The 18,375-nt window shown below is 36.5% G+C and overlaps 1 protein-coding gene across 1 annotated transcript in view; it reads right to left on the reverse strand.

The window, feature by feature from the left end:
- LRRIQ1 (leucine rich repeats and IQ motif containing 1) overlaps positions 1-18,375 on the reverse strand; it is a 187,082-nt gene that overhangs the window by 166,630 nt on the left and 2,077 nt on the right. The window contains exons 2-6 of the mRNA XM_049782952.1: positions 15,266-15,377; positions 13,000-13,091; positions 11,156-11,273; positions 9,973-10,196; positions 9,006-9,080 (exon numbers count right to left, since the gene is read on the reverse strand). Coding sequence (XP_049638909.1) covers positions 9,006-9,080; positions 9,973-10,196; positions 11,156-11,273; positions 13,000-13,091; positions 15,266-15,377 — 621 coding nt within the window. The remainder of the gene's footprint in view (positions 1-9,005; positions 9,081-9,972; positions 10,197-11,155; positions 11,274-12,999; positions 13,092-15,265; positions 15,378-18,375) is intronic.

Here is an 18,375-nt window from a genome sequence, read left to right on the forward strand (position 1 = left end):
ATTTATTATATTTACTATTTATACTATATTGTATTTTTATTTAATATATTTATTACTAAACAAGAAATATGCATTTCTCCTTTGTTTTTCTTGCTGTTTCATCATGCTTTGTCCTTTATATATTATCCTACTGAGGTCCGCATGTAAATATCAAGTCTATTGTGAAATGTATATACTAGATTTTTATTTTATATATTAAATATTTTACCTCCAGAAAACTTAATTATTTTAAATCTCCTTTATATCAGCTTTCTGTTTTGAAGTTGCATAATAGTAATCTTTAATTATTTACTTTTAACCCTAATATTTAGACAACTAAAGATAATAATACTCAATTTTTGTATAACATTTTCCTTTAATTGTTATCTATCTCTTCAAGTACATAATCTTTTTTTCAAATATAAACCTGAATTTTATTTTTTTATTTATGTCTTTATTTTGAGAACTTTATATATATATTTTTAAATATATTTTTTATTTTGATTGTAGTGGTTTACATATTGTTGACAATAATATTACAGGTTCACATTTACATAAAATCAGGGGGTTTCCATCACCGATTTGTCCTCCCTACACCTCCGTGTTCGCCTACCTCCCATATCCTTTTCACTCACCCTCCGGGGCTGCGAGAAATTGTGGTCCCCTCTGTACCTCGCTTACTACTCAGTAGTCTTGGTCTTGGTGCCTCCCTTATTTACCCCTCTAACTGGGAGGAAGGACTACATAGTTCAAGTTATGTGGTTTTATTTGAAGAAGAGAAAAGTAATAAACTGGGGTAAAAGTCTAATATGCTGAAAATGGGTAGAATCCTTTTAGAGGCTCTCATCATCGGTTTGAGAGATGTAGGAGAAAAAAAGGTGAAACACCCTAACAGTACAAAAAGAAGAGTCAAATATCCAGTGAGCACTCCAGTGATAACGATAGGCACCACAAAAAAAAAAAAAAAAAGCCATGGTCTTGAGTTAAAAAACATGCCAGAGCACCTAAAGGAAAAAAAAAGAAGAAAAAAAAACAATATAAATAGAAATGGGGACAACAACTTCAATAATCACACCAAAACAAAGAAATCGACAAAAATTAGATAGGTAAATAATAATAATAATAATAATAATAATAATAATAATAATAATAATAATAAATGAAGAAAAAATATATAAAAGATAAAAAATGTTTTGTGCTTTTTGCCTTTTTTTTCCCTCCTGCACTGGCACAGTAAATATTGAGGTCATTTGTAAAGGAATTCACTTGGCCTTAACGCTATGGGTTTTTTTCACCCTTGGAGTATATTGTCACGGGATTAACTATAGACTCCGTTCAGGTTCATTTACTCTACCAGTGGTGCTTTCGTGGTGTTTGGAAAACTTCTGCTCCATCCTGGGTGATGAAATAAGACCGCTGTATCTATAGATCTCAGTATCTGCACAGGTCCAGGATTGGGTCTTATGATGAAGTCTTTCTTTGTAGTTCTAGAAGTTCTGTTTCCTCAGTCCTTTTAATCCATCTTCTGTGGTTAGTGGTCTTGGTCTTTGCACTGATCCTAGGATGGAACCTAGGATAGCGTCTTTCATTGTGTTTCCAGAAGCCCCATTCTGTTGCGACTTTCTCTGCTGGACCTTTGGAAATGGGGATCATGGTTATTGTGCGGGTCATAGTTCATAGACTGGGGATTTTTTATGGTCTTAAGATATATTCAGTCCAGTCATGGTTCTATCAGCCAGTCATCTGTAAATTGCGATCTTCATTTTTGGACTGACCAAAGGGTGATAAGTCTTCTGATTTTGTCTTATCGTTAGCTGGTGAGGTAGGATAACCTGTTCTTAGGTCAAGTTGTTCCCATTTTCTCTGTTTTCAGGATATCATATTAGAGCTGGCACTTGTTGGTGGCCCAGTGGTATTAAGGATGTCTCGGATGAGATTTGTTTTCTGTAGCTATTGTGAAGAACTGTGTCAATTCTATGTCTGAGATCCAGGGTTCAAGGCTGGACGGATGGTGTCTAATCACCTGAGGTCTATGTTGGGAACCGTGTGACATATTTTTAAGGTAGGAGATATCCCTGTATTGTAAACAAGTATGAGTTCTTATCTCTAGTAGATAAGAGCTCTTTTTATATGTAAGATTTACCCTTTTTTAGTGTGCCTTTGCAGGGAGAAATGGTGCTACTTTATATTGTCGGTGCATTTGGGGCTGGGCAGAGAAGAAAACAGAAAGAGGTCACACATCCAAACAAGATAAATTTAGTAATAAAAGTATATGTGCTCACATATGTATATGTATAACAAACATTTAAAAAACAAATTAACAAAACAATTAAAGGAACCATTTGATGCATGAGATTACCTTACTTTTGGGGAAAAGCAGGTAAAGAGGTGGTGCAATACCGGTCTTACACTTATGTTGGAAGTATAGGTTTCCCCATTGTCTTTTGGGATTTTCTTGTGGTGTGTGGGTTCCCAGGCACCTTTTTATCACTCCCCCTGACCTTCTTGAGATTGGCAAAGGATTTGCGGCAGGGAGGTCTTGTAGGAGTTCTTGCATTGGGGATACCTTTAGAGCTAAGTTTGGTTTCAAGTAACAGTCTACGGTAGGGGGATTTGGTAGGAGGGCTGTGCAGCATGAGTCTGCAGGGGAGTTGGTTGCCTTTTCTTGCGGGGGCGAGGTGTGGGTTTGACTGGGTGTCCTTTTGCTTGGGTGCTGGGTACTGGTTCATTGGGGTAGGAGGTCAGTCTTGATGCCTAATGGATTAAGAACTAAGGGTGAAGAGTTTTAATACAGTGGGAGGTCTGGGTGAGATTGAGGGGTAAAGGGATAGTTGGATTTCCAAAAGGGGGAAAGGGGAAAGTATATGGAAGGGGTAGGAAAGAAGAAAAGAGAAAATACATTAGAAAGAAAGGGAAAAGAGAAAAAAAAGAAAAGAGAAGAAAAGAAAAAAATGTAGTGAGAAGAGAGGAGATAATAGCAAGAAAATGCTAGTTTGCTTGAATGTGTTCATTGAGTAGGGCCTGTATTATAAGTCTGTACGTCACAGTTGCTGCTTCGGTGGTCTGACTGGTCACATGCTTCAAATCCTAAAAGAAGGTATAACCTAGAGATAAAATGTATGTTAAAGAGTTTTCTCGGGACATTCTCATAGTGCAAGTTGGGTATGGTATCTCATGTGAGTGAACGCTGAGATGCCATCTTAGTTTGTCCACCCTTTGTATCCAAGAATGCCTGTGGACAGAAAAGCTGAGAGGTTATTTTAAATATAGTAAGATTAAGGCATTAAAACATAGTGTTATGGGATGTTTCCTTTGGAGTCAGTGATTTCCCGTGGTATAATTTACCTGTGATCCTACAGTGGTCCTCAAACTATGGCCCGCAGGCCACATATTGTATTTGTATCTGTTTTGTTTCTTCATTGCAAAATAAGATATATGCAGTGTGCATAAGAATTCGTTCATATGTTTTGTTTTTACTATAGTCAGACCATCCAATGGTCTGAGGGACAGTGAACTGGCCCCCTGTTTAAAAAGTTTGAGGACCTAATGTATAAGATCCCTAAGGGATTATTATGGGCCTCTGTATTAGAAGGCTGCTTACTTACCTGTTCTATGCTGCTCTTTCTACTGTTGCTGGTTTCTTTGTGGTATAATGTGTATTCAAGAGTTTGTGTTGTTCCCTTTTCATGTATTTTGGGCACTGATCCTGAGTATACATTGAGTATTTCCGTGTTTGGAGTTTATATCCTGTTACACCCTGTTATTTGATTGTTGAGTATTAGTTGTATATAAGGTGTATGTTCTAGGTGCTTCAGAATAGCGCTATCATTCTGTGTTTACCTTTTGTCTTCTGGCTTACTTCGTTTAACATAATATGTTCTAGGTCCATCTATGTTGCTGCAAAGTCTGTGATTTTATCATTTCTGACTGCCATGTAGTATTCCATTGTGTATAAATACCACATCTTAATGATCCATTCATCTGTTGTTGGACATCTAGGTTGGTTCCAAGACTTGGCTATTATACTGAGTGCTGCGATAAATAGTGGGATGCACACTTATTTTGGAATGAATGTCCTTCCAACTTGGAGGTATATACCTAGAAGAGCTTGGTCAAATGGAAGCTCAATTCTGAGTTCTTTGAGCACTCTCCAGACTGTTCTCCATAGGTGCTGGACTAGGGGGCATTCCCACTGGATGAGTGTGCCTTTCATACCACATCCTCACCAACAGAGGTTGTTCCAATTATTTTTGATGTGAGCCATCCTCACTGGTGTAAGGATGTAACTCATTGTTGTCTTGATTTGGATCTCCCTGATGATGAGTGAAGGTGAGCATGTTTTCATGTGTTTGTTGGCCATCCTTTTGTTTTTCTCTGAGAAGTGTCTATTCATTTCTTCTCCCCATTTTTTATGGCTTTGTTTGGTTTGGGGGGCTCAGCTTTCTGAGTGCTTTGTATTTTCTAGATATCAGTCCTTTATCTGATATGTCGAGTGAAAAGATTTTTTTTCCATTCTGTTAACTGTCTTCTTGTGTTAAGTAGGGTTTCTTTTGCCATGCAGAAGCTTTTTAGTTTGATGTAATTCCATTTGTTTATGTTTGAAGCTAAAGCTCTTGCCATTGGTGCTCCATCTTCGAAGACCTTTTTAATATATAGGTTTTCGAGTGTTCTGCCTATTTTATTCTCAATAAACTTTATAGATTTGGGTCTGATTTTAAGGTCTTTGATCCATTTTGAGTAGACTTTTGCATAAGGAGTGAGATATGGGTCAATTTTCACTTTCATACATATGGTTTTCCAGTTGTACCAACACCATTTGTTGAATAGACTTTCTTTGTTTCATTTCAAGTTCTTGCCTCTTTTATCAAATATTAGTTGGCTGTATATCTGAGGATTTAAGTCTGGGAATTCTGTTCTGTCCCACTGGTCTGAGTCCTATCTCTGTTCCAGTGCCATGCTGTTTTGATCACTATGACTTTATAGTATAGTTTCAAGTTAGGTAGGGAGATGCGGCCCAGCTTCTTGTTTTTCAGTATGTGTTTGGCTATCCTGAGTCTTTTCTTGTTCCAGATGAACTTTGTGATTGATTTTTCTAATTCTTTAAAGAATGATGTCTGAATTTGGATAGGGATTGCATTAAATCTGTATAGTAGTTTGGGTAGGATAGTCATTATGACTATGTTAATTCTACCTATCCATGAGCATGGGATGTTCTTTCATTTCTTTAGACCCTCTTCAATTTCTTTCTGAAGTGTTTTGAAATTTCCGTGGTATAGGTCTTTCACTTCCCTTGTAAGGCTGATTTCTAGGTACCTGATATTTTTTGATACTATTTTAAATGGAATTGTATTTTAAATCTCTCTCTCCTCGACTTCATTGTTTGTGTATAGAAACGCTACTGTCTTTTGTGTATTGACTTTGTATCCGGCCACTTTGCTGTATTGGTTAATTGTTTCTAGGAGTTTTACTGTGGACTCGTTAGGATTTTTGATGTATATCATCATATCATCTGTAAAAAGAGATAGTTTGAGTTTCTCTTTCCCAATTTGGATTCCTTTGGTTTTCTTTTGTTGGATTGCTATTGCTGGGACTTCTAAGGTTATATTGAATAAGAGTGGAGAAAGTGGACAGCCTTGCCTAGATCCTGGCCTTAGTGGGAATGCTTCTAGCTTCTCGCCATTAAGTATAATGTTGGCTGTAGGTTTTTTATAGATAGCTGTAACTATCTTGAGGAAGGTTCCTTCTAATCCTATTTTACTGAGTGTCTTTAACATAAAAGGGTGTTGGAATTTTGTCAAACGCTTTCTCTGTGTCAATTGATATGATCATGTGGTTTTTGTCTTTCTTGTTGTTGATGTGATGTATAATGTTGATTGATTTGCGTATGTTGAACCAACCTTGCATTCCTGGTATAAAACCCACTTGGTCATGATTATGATCTTTTTGATGAAGTGCTGGATTTGGTTTGCTAAGATTTTGTTGAGTATCTTTGCATCTATGTTCATTAGTGAGATTGGTCTATAGTTTTCTTTCTTGGTAGTGTCTTTGCCATCTTTGGGAATGAGTGTGATATTAGCCTCATAAAAGGAGTTGGGGAGAATTCCTGTTTTTTCTATGGTTTGGAAGAGTCTATGGAAAAGTGGTAGTAAGTCTTCTTGAAATGTTTGATAGAATTCACCTGTAAATCTATCTGGGCCCGGACTTTTGTTCTTACGGAGTTTCTTAATTACATCTTCAATTTCCTCTAAGGTGATTGGTCTGTTTAGGCTTTCTAGTTCTTCCTTTTCCAGTCTTGGAAGATGTTATTTTTCCAGGAATCTGTCCATTTCTACTGGGTTCTCTAGCCTAGCTGAGTATAGTTGTTCATAGTATGATCTCATGATATGTTGTATTTCTTGGGGTTCTGTTGTAATCTCTCCCCTTTCATTTGTGATCCTACAGATTTGGGTGTTTTCCCTCTTTTTTTGGTGAATTTTGCCAGTGGTTTGTCTATCTTGTTTATTTTTTTTAAAAACCAACTCCTGGTCTCATTGATTTTTTGTATTGTTTTCTTAGTTTCTATGTTGTTTATTTCTGCTCTGGTTTTTATTATTTCTTGCCTTCTGGTTGTGGTTGGATTTTTCTGTTGCTGTTGTTCCAATTCTTTGAGGTGATCTTTTAAACTGTTAGTTTTGTTATTTTCCTGTTTCTTGACATAGGCCTGTCTTTTAATTCCTTCAATTCTTTTTTATGGAATCTCTCATGTTCTTTAACATTCTTCTTTTATTTGGTTGATTTGTTTATCCATAGATTTCTTATACTCGGTAGCTAGCGTTTCTTTCATTTCTTTTATCAATTCTTGCATTTTTTCCTTACGGCTGCTTTTAGGTCTCCTTCCCATGGATCTGTGCGTTTTGGTGGACTTGGAATCTTGCTAGCGTTTTCTCTCCAAATCTCCAGATGTTATGGTTCTCCTTAATTTACCCATATTTCTTTGCATTTATTGGTGTGGCTTGGAGTTCAGTGCCTTCCTTGTTTAGCCCTCTTTTGCCCCTGTGGCGTGGGGATGGGTCCCCTCCCTAAGCGTGGTTCTAGGGGGGTCTGTTGGGTGGGCTTGCCGAGATTTTGCTCCTCTTATGTTCTCTAGTAGGGTCTGGTCTGGTTTTTCCTTTTGTTGGCAGCTAGTGCAGTTCCGCTCCTGGCCACAATGTTGGAGGGCACTGTTGAGCCTAGCTCCCTGTCCTCCCTCCTTTCCCTGTGAGTCAGCAGAGCTCCACCCCTCTGAGCCTCAGCTGAGGAAATTGTTGCAGCCAAACCCACCTGGCGTTCTCTCTTCGCCCCTCAGGGTCCCAGGTCCACTCCGGGCTCAGGGGCAGGATGCTCTAGGATATCTCCAAGGTCCAGAAGTAGACCAAAGCTCACCTGGTCTATAAGGTCTAGCCGTTCCCAGCAGCACAGAGTGGGTCAGGCTCAGGGTTCTCTGGGTGCCCATGTGTGGAGGTGGTCAGGTGGCGCACTTGTCCTGCCTGCAGTTGGGTCAGGGGTCACTGAATTCAGGTGCGGGGCTGCTGTGGAATACAGGGAATGGCGCCCACATGGGGAGGAGGCCGAGTGGTGGGCACACTCACCCTGCCTGCAGCCTGGTCGGGGGTCCCTGGGTTCAGGCGTAGGACTTAGGTTGAGTGCAGGGTCCGGTGCCCACGTGGGGAGTTGGCCGAGTGGCAGGTGCACTCACCTTGCCTGCAGCCAGGTGGGGGGTCCCTGGGTTCAGGCGCAGGACTTAGGCGGAGTGCGGGTGCCCAGTGCCCACGTGGGGAGGTGGCTGAGTGGCAGGCACACTCACCCTGCTTGCAGCCGGGTCGGGGTCAGGGTCCCTGGGTTCAGGTGCGGGGCTTAGGCGGAGTGCCCACAATCTTTTTAATTAAAAGATGAACAGCTGGGGCTGCGGCTGACCTGGGTTCAATACCTTGCATCCCATATGGTTCCCAAGAATGTCAGTACTGATTTCTGAGCAAAGAGACAGGAGTAACCATTGAGTGTCCCTGAGTATGGTCCACCACCCCCAAAGAAAAAGAAGGAAAAAAAGCAGCTTAGAGGATCATACTACAATATTGAAGCATATCAATTCAACATGTACATCAAGCATCCAATAAAATTTACTATTAAAAATATATCTGGAAAAAAGCTACTATTTTATATATAGATATAGAAAATATAAATGAAATACAAAAAGATAATATATTTATAATTAATAAAATTTTATCTATATTTATACTTAAAATTTTTGTATAAAAATGTGGAATACATACAAGTAATAAGTTGTAATTACATACAAGTAATCAAACCTCCTTAGATTAAAAAGGGTTATAAAATAAATTTAATGTACTGCCTTCAAGAAATACAATAATCATCCTTAATCATTTTGCCTCAGGACTGAAAATTCATGTAGATAATGGATTGTGGCAACTGTCTACTATGTATGCATGAGACATAGGTTCAATTTCTAGCATCACAGAAGCAAAGAAACAAAACATCACTTGTGGGTCAGCTGTCAGAGCCAGTACATTTAGAAATAAATTTGAAGCTCAAGAAGTAGGTAGCACAGTAGTCTAAAGTACATGCTTTGCATATAGAAGGCCTGGGTTAAATCCCAACATGGACCTCCTGAGAACCACTGTGATGTAAAAAACAGAAACTAATAAAGTAATATATATTAATTGATTTTTTCATTATTTATAAGATATTATATTTCAAAAATAATTTATGATTAAATGTTTTAAGATAGTAAATTTTTATGTTTGTGTGGCTGGGAGTTTGGGCCACATCTGGCTATGTTTACTATGGCAAGGCTCAGGGAATCATAAAGAGGTTGAGGGTTAAACTAGGGTAAGCCACCTGTAATGCAAGCACCTTATCTCTCTGTAATATCTCTTCACCCCCCTAAGATATAAATCTTATGCCAACAAAACAATTTTACTTAAAAATGACAACTTCAAACATAGTAATTTATCAAATGCAATTATTTTACAGATTAAGCAAATAGATACCTCATGCTGTTTGAATTTCTCCTTCCATATTTTCTCTTGTTTATGAAGTTCCTCATTAATATTGTCCTGTTCTTGCTGAAAATTTGATACAATTAAAATATTGTGTTAAAATGTCAGAGAGTACAAAAATATTAAATTAATTACATTTTCTTTTCATAGTGTGTATTATTAAACAATGATGAAAGATACCAATTCACTCAATATTTCTCCAGAGAAGAACAATCTGCGCAATGTTCCCAACTGAGGGGGACGAGCTGAACAGAGACCCCATGTCAGGGAAATATTTCTAAAGGTTATGTGCATACACACATGCCCTCAACTAGGGAGGGAAAATAACTCACACAGAGCTCAGCCTAAAAAATTTGGTCTCATAAAACATGATCAATAACTATCACAATCAGAATACATGTTAAAAAATATCCAGAGATAATAGATATGAGGGCTGGGACGACCAGCCCATGGTAGAAAGCTTGCCATAAACAGTAGTGAGTGCAGTTATGACAAAGAAAGGACCACTATGCCAATGAGATTTGGAAATAATCACTTTGGGCAAGAACTGGGCACTGAAAGAAGATTAAATGAAATGCAGGCTAGCCCTTTAGTAACAATATTATAAAGCATAGTGCTAAAAAATGAAGATAGAGGGAGAAAAGAAGAAACATGCCATAGTTGGGGTGTGTGGGGAAAATGGGGAAGAACATTGAAGGCATTGATGGCAGGAAATATGCATCTGCTAAAGGAAGTTGTATATTGAAATGACAAAACTCAATCATGAACAATTTTGTAGTTGTTTCTCATGAATATCCATGTAAAATTTTATTTAAAAATATCAAGAGTCCATTTTAAATGAATCCAGTCAATTGCTTCCATTATCAGATATAATTAAAAAAATCATACACCCAAATTTTATTTACCAGGCACCTAAACACTTACATACTTCAGGTTTAAACAGGAAAAAATCCATTACCCTATAAATATCTTCTAACTTCTTCTTTTCCATTTCAAACTGTTTCATCCAGCAATATCTCTTTTCTTCTTCTTCCTGAAACTGTCTTCTTTCTTTGTCCCTCTGAGTTTTGAAGATTTCTTGCCTTTGGTCTTCTAGTTCTTTCTGTTTATCTTGCCAAGCCTCAAAAGACTGTTTACATCTTTCTTCCACTTCACAGTACTCAAAATGTATTTCTGGATCATCTAATTCATGATATGAAATAATACTATAATATCAAATCTTTAAGATTATTCAATGTAAAGCAAAAATGCAATTGTGTTGGGAGACGGTGTTGAGGTCACACCTAGTAGCTCTCAGGCCTTCTCCTAGCTTTGTTCTCAGGGATATCTCTTGGTAATACTCATGGGGCCATATAAAATACAGGATAAAGTCAAGCTCAATTGTATTCAAGGCAAGGATTTAACCTCTGTACTATTTCTCCAGCTCTGAAATCAATTTACAAGTGAAGAAATCATGCTAGCATTACGAAAACAAAATTCCTTAAATACAAAAATTATACGTTTATTTTATATGGAAAAGCCATAGCCATCATTAAAAGTTACTTAACTTCTCTTAAACTATTTTCATAGTACTTAATACATAACATTTGTGTAGGCATGTGTATTTAAAGTTAAATAATACTTATGAGATTTTAATAAATTCAAGGTCAGATGTAATTACTATAGTTACCTATGTGGAAAAAATTAATAAATTTCAATCAACTGAATTACTTCTGTTTAAAAGTCACTTTTTGATCAACAAAGCTTCAAAATATGTAATTGATTATAGCAAAGGCATAATTATGTATAGTTTTCAAAAATTTCAAAATTGCAAATATAGTGACAATTTTTCTAAATTCCCAAAGAAAGAAAGAAAGAGAGAAGAAATAGGCAGGGGGTAAAGAGATAACTTTGCATGCAGCCAACCCTATTGGATGCCCACTACAACATACAAAATCCCAGACACTGTGAGAGATCATTTCTAAGCACAGGGCCACAAATAGCCTCTGAACTCCAGTGGTTGGGTGGCACCAAAGCCATCCCTTCATCTCCCAATAAATTAAAAGATTAATGTGAAAAGGAACAAAAACATTAATTTTTTATATTAATGAATGTTAGTGGCACAAAAATTATCAAAATTAGGATTTGACAGTCTGGTTCACCTGTAAAAGCATGGTCATTTGTAGGTGGTTCATGAACATGAGGCTCTAGAACAGAGTCACTGTGGTCACCATGAATTTTACTTCTCAGAAATTCTTCTTTTTCTATTTCAGCTAATATCTAAGAGATAAAAGAGTTACAGTGATTAAAGAAAATCAAAATACAAAAAAGTAGTCTTTTTAACAATAAGTTAACACATATCTAGAACTTGACTCCATTTCTGTCAAATATAATTTTACAGCATAAGTATTGTCTTTATAGTAAATAAATGTTTTACTATGAAAATTATTTTACACCCTCCTATGCTTTTTAGAATTCTAATAGTTCTCTTTTGTTTATCTACACTACTCAATGAAACAGATAATGATCAAATGTTTCTTAAAATTTTATGGTTTTTAGGTGTCCAGCAACAGATAAGTGGATCATGAAGATGTGGTACATATACACAATGGAATACTACACAGCTGTAAGGAATGATGTAATCATGCAATTTGCAGCAACATGAATGGAACCAGATGATATTATGTTAAATGAGTTATGCCAGAAGAAGGATAAATACAGAATTATATTATTATATGTGATATTTAGAATAACTGCATGAAGAAATGTAATGGTCTAAATGGGAGTTGTCTCGAACACTTTTGGCCCCAGAGTATAGTGCAGAGAAGGAAAGAAACTGAGTGGGAAAGGAGAAACACGTATATGAAAGGATAGAGGCCAGGGGCCAACTAGTTTCAGTTGCATTGGTAGAGTTTAAAAAAGGACAGAACTAAATATCCAAGCCAAAGGTAACAACAAAGGAATCAAGAGACCCAAACTTTAACGATCTAAACTTAAAATGGCCTGTCTGGGGGGCATTAGGGGTGGCATGGGTTGCACTTGGGGCATTGGTGGAGGTAGATGGACACTGGTGGTGGATTGGCCCTGATTCATTGTATGTCTGAAAACCAACAATGAATGACTTTGTAAATCTCAATGGTTTCAATAAAATATTTATAATTAAAAATTTTGTTTTCTTCAAATATATTTATTTTGTTTTACTTATTATTGCTCACATGATTTACTTATATTAAAATATTATGATTTTCCACTTCAATGTGAATTACACATAATAATTTTGAGCAATACTTTCCCTAATTATATTTCCACTATACACTATTTAAAATAAGCCAGATATCTTTTTAAGTGAAGTAATATGATAAATTGAAATTAATATTACTTTTAAATGCCTTCAAAAAAGTGTAACATATGCATATAAATTCCTTTTACATTCTGGTAAACATCCTAAAGATTAGGAATAATCAAAGTAATAAAAATAAGAAGTAAAAATGAGTCCAAAATGCTATATTTGTAGAGTACATCTCTTAAATATGTTTCTGATCACTTTAAATGTGTAGTACAGAATCATTAGACATGCAGAATAGTTCTCTTAAATACTTTTATGAGGAATTTTAACCAAAAATTCTAAGGTTAACTCAGGTTAAGTCACCTGATCCTATATGGTCCCCCAATTCCAACCAAGAGTAATCCTTAAGTAGAGAGAAGAGTAATTCCAGAACACCACTGGGTGTAGTCCAAAACAGACAAACAAAAGATGTAAAAAAATCTTGTGGGGAAGCTTTAAGACCACACATGGCTGAGTTCAGGGTCCTTTGTGGTCATGGGTCATGACTGACAGTTCACTAGGTAGCGGAGATTGAAACTGAACGAATTGCATGCAAAGCAAGGAACTTAACATCTATATTTCTAATTTCAAAGTATTATTTTGTTCGTTATTTTGTTTGGGGGAAGGTTGGGCCACACACAGCATTACTTAGGACTTATTCCTGATTCAGGGAACATATACCTTCATCAACTGTCTTGGATTTTCATTATATTCAGTGCGTAATTCTATCCTTAAATGAATATTATCATTAGAAACTGCTCCATACTTACAGTCTAGAAAAAAGAAAATACATGCTTTTAAATTTTGGAGTAAGGCACAACTTATTAAAAAAACAACCCGAGATTTTACAACATCAGCATGTGCATAAAAGACACCTTCAGACATTGTATTAATTAATATAGTTCTAGTGGTATGGATGGTGAGGCCTTTCTCGGTTCAGCCCGGTGCTTGCAGCCCATTCAGCTGGCGGGTCTGTAGGTAGCAGGGCAACTGCGAAGAAATGATCCACAGCAGTCAGCAAGCAGATGAAATTTCTGGAAATATTGATCTTTATTACAAAGCCTTAACCACCATGTATGTGGCTTCTAAGCTAAGCAGCCTCTTTCCTGCTGCTCTGCATCCATCCTGTGTCCAAACTCTCTCCCCTTCCCCCAAGCAACCCTTAATTACCAACCACAGACCCAGCCCAGCTCTGGGTGGGTCTCATCATAAAGGTGAGATTAGCATAAGGTATTGAGGGAGGGTTAGCATTCAGATACTGAGTCTACAACAAGACAGATGCTAAAATGATGAGGATGATTTGAGGAGGTTACGTAAAATAAGCCATACTTTTAAAAAATGTACAACAAAAAAGAATTTAGTGATGGGTTTGGTATGGAAAAATGTTGGCTCCAAGAGTTTTTTCCTCTTTACTATGAGAATATATATAAACGTTATTATATGCAATAATCTGATTGTCAGTTATTAGCCATAGTTGAGCTGTGGATTTTAAAGGTATGTATACATATTTTATAGGACTTATTCAATTAAACATATTATCATAACATATTGACTATTTGTACTAGAAAGATTACACTATGCAATATTTAAATGCCATTTACATTGTACATGGCAAACTCAAGGTCAATTTACGTCACCACATATGTCCTCCTAAGTATCCCCATGAGTAATCTCTGAGCATAGGGCCAAGAATAATAACTCAGCACTGCAGAGTGTGTACCCAAAATAAATAAACAGATATATTGATTATTATACATATGTGTTTATTTTGTTATTTAAAGAGACTTAAAATCAAGCAAAATGCAATTATTGAAACTTTATTACATGAAAATTAATTCACAATGATTATACAATAATTTATGGAACTACGGTAAGATTTCACACATATTTATGTTTAATGGTCTCAACTGAATTTAGCCAACAAAATTATAATTATTAAAATTTTGTTAAAATATCATGGTTACATTGTCAGCATGTGAAGAACACTGAAAATAATTTCTTAAATGTCATTAGTAATAATTTGCTATTGAATTTGACAATCTATCAGAAAAATAAAACCTTTCCAAATTATATAATTCTTTTATGAAAGATCATATATATGAAATAAGTTACATGTATAATACAATAAAATAGATACAAGAAGGTAGTTTTACTTGTGAATATAATGGTATTAAGGAGACAAATGAATATACCAGAGAGTGTATTAGTTACTATGTTAAGTAATAAAAAAAAATTAAGTTTAGAGAATAGTATTTGTGTTTATTTTTTCTGGTAGATATTCTATTTGTTGTTGCAATTTGCAAAACAAATTTAGTGGTTTAAAATCTATAATTTAAGAAACCAGAGAAGAACCAGCATGTGAGGTTCTTACCTTGCATGGTGCTCACCTGGATTTGATTCATATATGAGTTGCCAAACCAGAAGTAAGCTCTAAACTTGCCTGAAGAAGCCCTAAGAACAGCCTGCCATTCAGTCAGTAATTCTATTCTTAAATGAATAAAATCATTAGAAACTGCTCCAGAAGCACAGACATATAAATTAATAAATTATTAACTTCTGCATTTCTGTGGGTTTAAGGTACACAATGACACAGATCTTGCTTGAATTTCTTATTTCTATGTAGTCAGAAGTTAACTAAACTGCAACCATTTGAAGTTTTCACTGGATGGGAATTTTAAGATGGCTCCCTGAAATAGCTTCCATGTTAATTGTTGACTGGTTGTCCAATTGGTTCTTTCAACCAAGAGACTTACATAGCTTGTCTTCCTATGACTTACTTGCATGGCACCTGGACACTAAGAAGTAGACTAAGAGACTAAGAAATAAATCCTAAGAGACTATGGTGTATTTATATAATAAGAGATAAATTCACAAAATACGAATGCCTAGTCATAAACTACCCTTTCTTATTGAGTACTATATGCCAAATAGATGAAACTGTACTTACCTAAAACATCACTATCTTCCAAGTCCTGAAGAATGAGGTCTTCAACAGCATCACTCTTTTCCTCTATAGTGTTAATACACTGAAGTACAGAGTCAGGTAACTTAACTAAAGTCTAAAAATTCAAATAAATGAAACCACCAAAAAGTTTATTACCAAAACTAGTCAACTATTACCTCCTTCATTCTACAACAAAATGTCTAAGTAAAATGAATGAATGACATATAAGTACCCCTTATAACAATATCAGTTCAAATAAAAATATTTTATTAAAATTTGGCTTTCATTTTCAGATGGTTCAAAACTTTTAGTCTTATTTAAACTACTCTGAGACATATCAGACAGGGGAAGGCAAATCCTCATCCCTGCTGAGCCCTCAGAAACTGCACACACATGCCCACAAATGCTGCCACTCCAATGATCCAACTTCACTGCATTTCTACTGATCTTTGAAGAGACACTTAAGGACAAAAACTCCATGTAAGTCTGCTTTCAGACTTAGAGCTCTGAGATCTCTTTTGGAGTCAAAAAAGACAACTTCCCTTGAGAATTATAAAAGAACAACTGTACTTCTGGAAGCCTAAGTAAGCACATCGATTATCATGTCACCTTATCAACCCAGCTCAACAGATCCTTGAACACCTGGAGTGGGTGGCTGCATATGAAGCCACGTGACATAACATATTTTTCAATACTGACATTCCAATAGGAATACACCAAATTAGATATGAATTTATCACAAAACTCACTTAAACTCAAGAATTAAAATCAATAACAGAATGTTCACCTAGAAAGAAATGGCTTAGCAAACATTTAAGACATTGACTTGATGAGCCTGTTATGAGTTAGGACAATTTTCACAAATTTGTGTTACTGTTTTTTTTTTTCAACAATCTCATTGACATATAGTTTGAGCAAGAAATATTGTGTAAATTATTCATACTTACAAAGGGGTAGTCTTGGAGGAGCATGGGAACCCAGAGACAATGGTGGAGAGAATGGTACACCAGTGGTGGAATTGGTATTGGAATTTCTTTTTTTCTTTTAATATATTTTTTATTTAAGTAACATGATCATTGTTGGGTTACAGTCACAAACCGAACACCCTCTTCACCAGTGTTACATTCACACCTCCCCACTTCCCATCCCCTGCCTGTATTCAAGACAGGAATTCTACTAGTTGTTTTTAAGTTCAGTAAATTGTTTTTTTTTTCCTTAAAGGATAAGAGTAAAAAATATAGTAAAGGTGTGATAGTGGCAATCACCATTGTTTGCATAGGCCCAGAAAAATATGGGGAAAATGGAAAAAAATCCTTGGCCTGATTACAAGAAGGCCTCACCCCAGAAGTTTATTGGCATAAGACCGACTCTGGGTTCCAGGCATACCAGTCTGTTCAACTCAAGTCATTCTCTGTGGTCCCAGTGAAACTTTTTCACACTTTAGCTATTGTTGGTATCAGGTTCTTATATTTAAAATTCTGGATTCTATGCATTTCTTTCATCGATGTCAGGCTGATGTGAAGCATCCTCTAGTTTTAGCACACCATTAGATGCGGAGTGATCTGCTCTGCAAGCAGGCTGCTGCTGAGTCGTCTGGGTTTTGAGAGCACTCTTTGGAGTAAGTCAATGCCAGAGCAGTGGTAGGTCTTCCATGGTAGAGTTTTGAATCCTGGTAATGTTATAGACAATTGTGTTTGTTTTCAAGATGGTATCCATTGTTCAGGTGTGTATGGGCAATGCCCATTCTTCTGGGGCCAAAGCCAAATCATTATGCCAATGTTCAGGGTATAAGGCTTAAATGTATTACCAAATTTGTGTTCCCATCTTTATTAGATAAGAACTTTTTGCATAAGTATTATTTTCCCATTTTAATATGCCTATGCAAAGAGAAGCAATGCCACAAGATATTGTTGGTGCATCTAGGGGCCAATGAATAAAGTCCAATATTTCCCCATAACTTGGTTCAAACATGAATTCTATAAGAGATACTCTTCTACAAGTATTGCTTATAAAAAAGATCTCAAAAGGGGAAAATCAAACAATCAAATAAGAAAACCAGTGGGCAAAATTGTCACTATATGAGGATATTCGAAAAGAGTTATAGATGTTAAGGGAATACATCTGAGATATACAAAGGAGATACACGTGTCCCTTTTATGTTTTAGAAATAGTTGAGAGGGAGGGTGTGTTTCCGAGACACCACTTTGTTCTGTGATTTGGCCAAGTAAAGAGCACATGGAGCCATGTCATCCTCGTGTTGCCTACTGAAGCTTCTGACTCCCCGAGGAGCGTTTGCTTTCTAATTGCTGGAAGCTGGGAGTTCACCAGTCCCCTCCCGCCCCCTGAAGGAACAAGGAAGGAGAAAGAAGGCTGTGGGGGGCAGCCGAGACTGCATCTTCTCCTAAGCTTGCCCAAAAAGACTACCGCGTGGAGTTATGTTGTCCTGTGTTGCCTGCTGAAGCTTCCGACCCCCGAGAGGTACTTGCTTCTTAATTGCTGGAAGCTGGAAGTTCACCAGTCCCCTCCCTGCCCCTTGCAGGAACGAGAAAGCCTGGATCTCCTTTAAATTGCTCCTCACTGGAACCCACTTGTTGGGACCCTGAGCAGGCATCCAAGGGTAACCCTGGGGACCATTATGCCCTCTTTTTTTTAAAATTATTTTTAATTTTTAATTATGAGAACAAAGAATAAAAAAAGAGGACAAGGTAAAGTTACAGTGGAAGAACAATCACCCATAAACAGAATTCTCAGTAGTCCCATTGCTGATATCTTAACTTTGAACTTTCAGCCAAAGAACATTAAGAAAAGTAAAACAGAATCCATGTACAATTACTTTGTCCCTCAAGATTGTAATACATAATATTTCTTAGCAGCACACAAAGCAATCTAAAGCCATAAAACTTATGTAACTCCTTAAGCATTGAAGGCACAGTACTTTTTTACATTTCTATACACATGCATATTAGGTTAAGTTAACCTCAAAAGTTTAAGTGGGTTGTTTTTCTTAAGGATTAAAGTCAAAGGAGCACATTGAAAATGGTGTTAGAGTGGCAATTATTGTTTGCATAGGCCCACAAAAATATGAGGGACATGAAAAGTAAAAGCCTTGGCCT

The sequence above is a fragment of the Suncus etruscus genome, chromosome 11, assembly GCF_024139225.1.
Source record: "Suncus etruscus isolate mSunEtr1 chromosome 11, mSunEtr1.pri.cur, whole genome shotgun sequence".
In the NCBI taxonomy this organism is placed as follows: Eukaryota; Metazoa; Chordata; class Mammalia; order Eulipotyphla; family Soricidae; genus Suncus; species Suncus etruscus.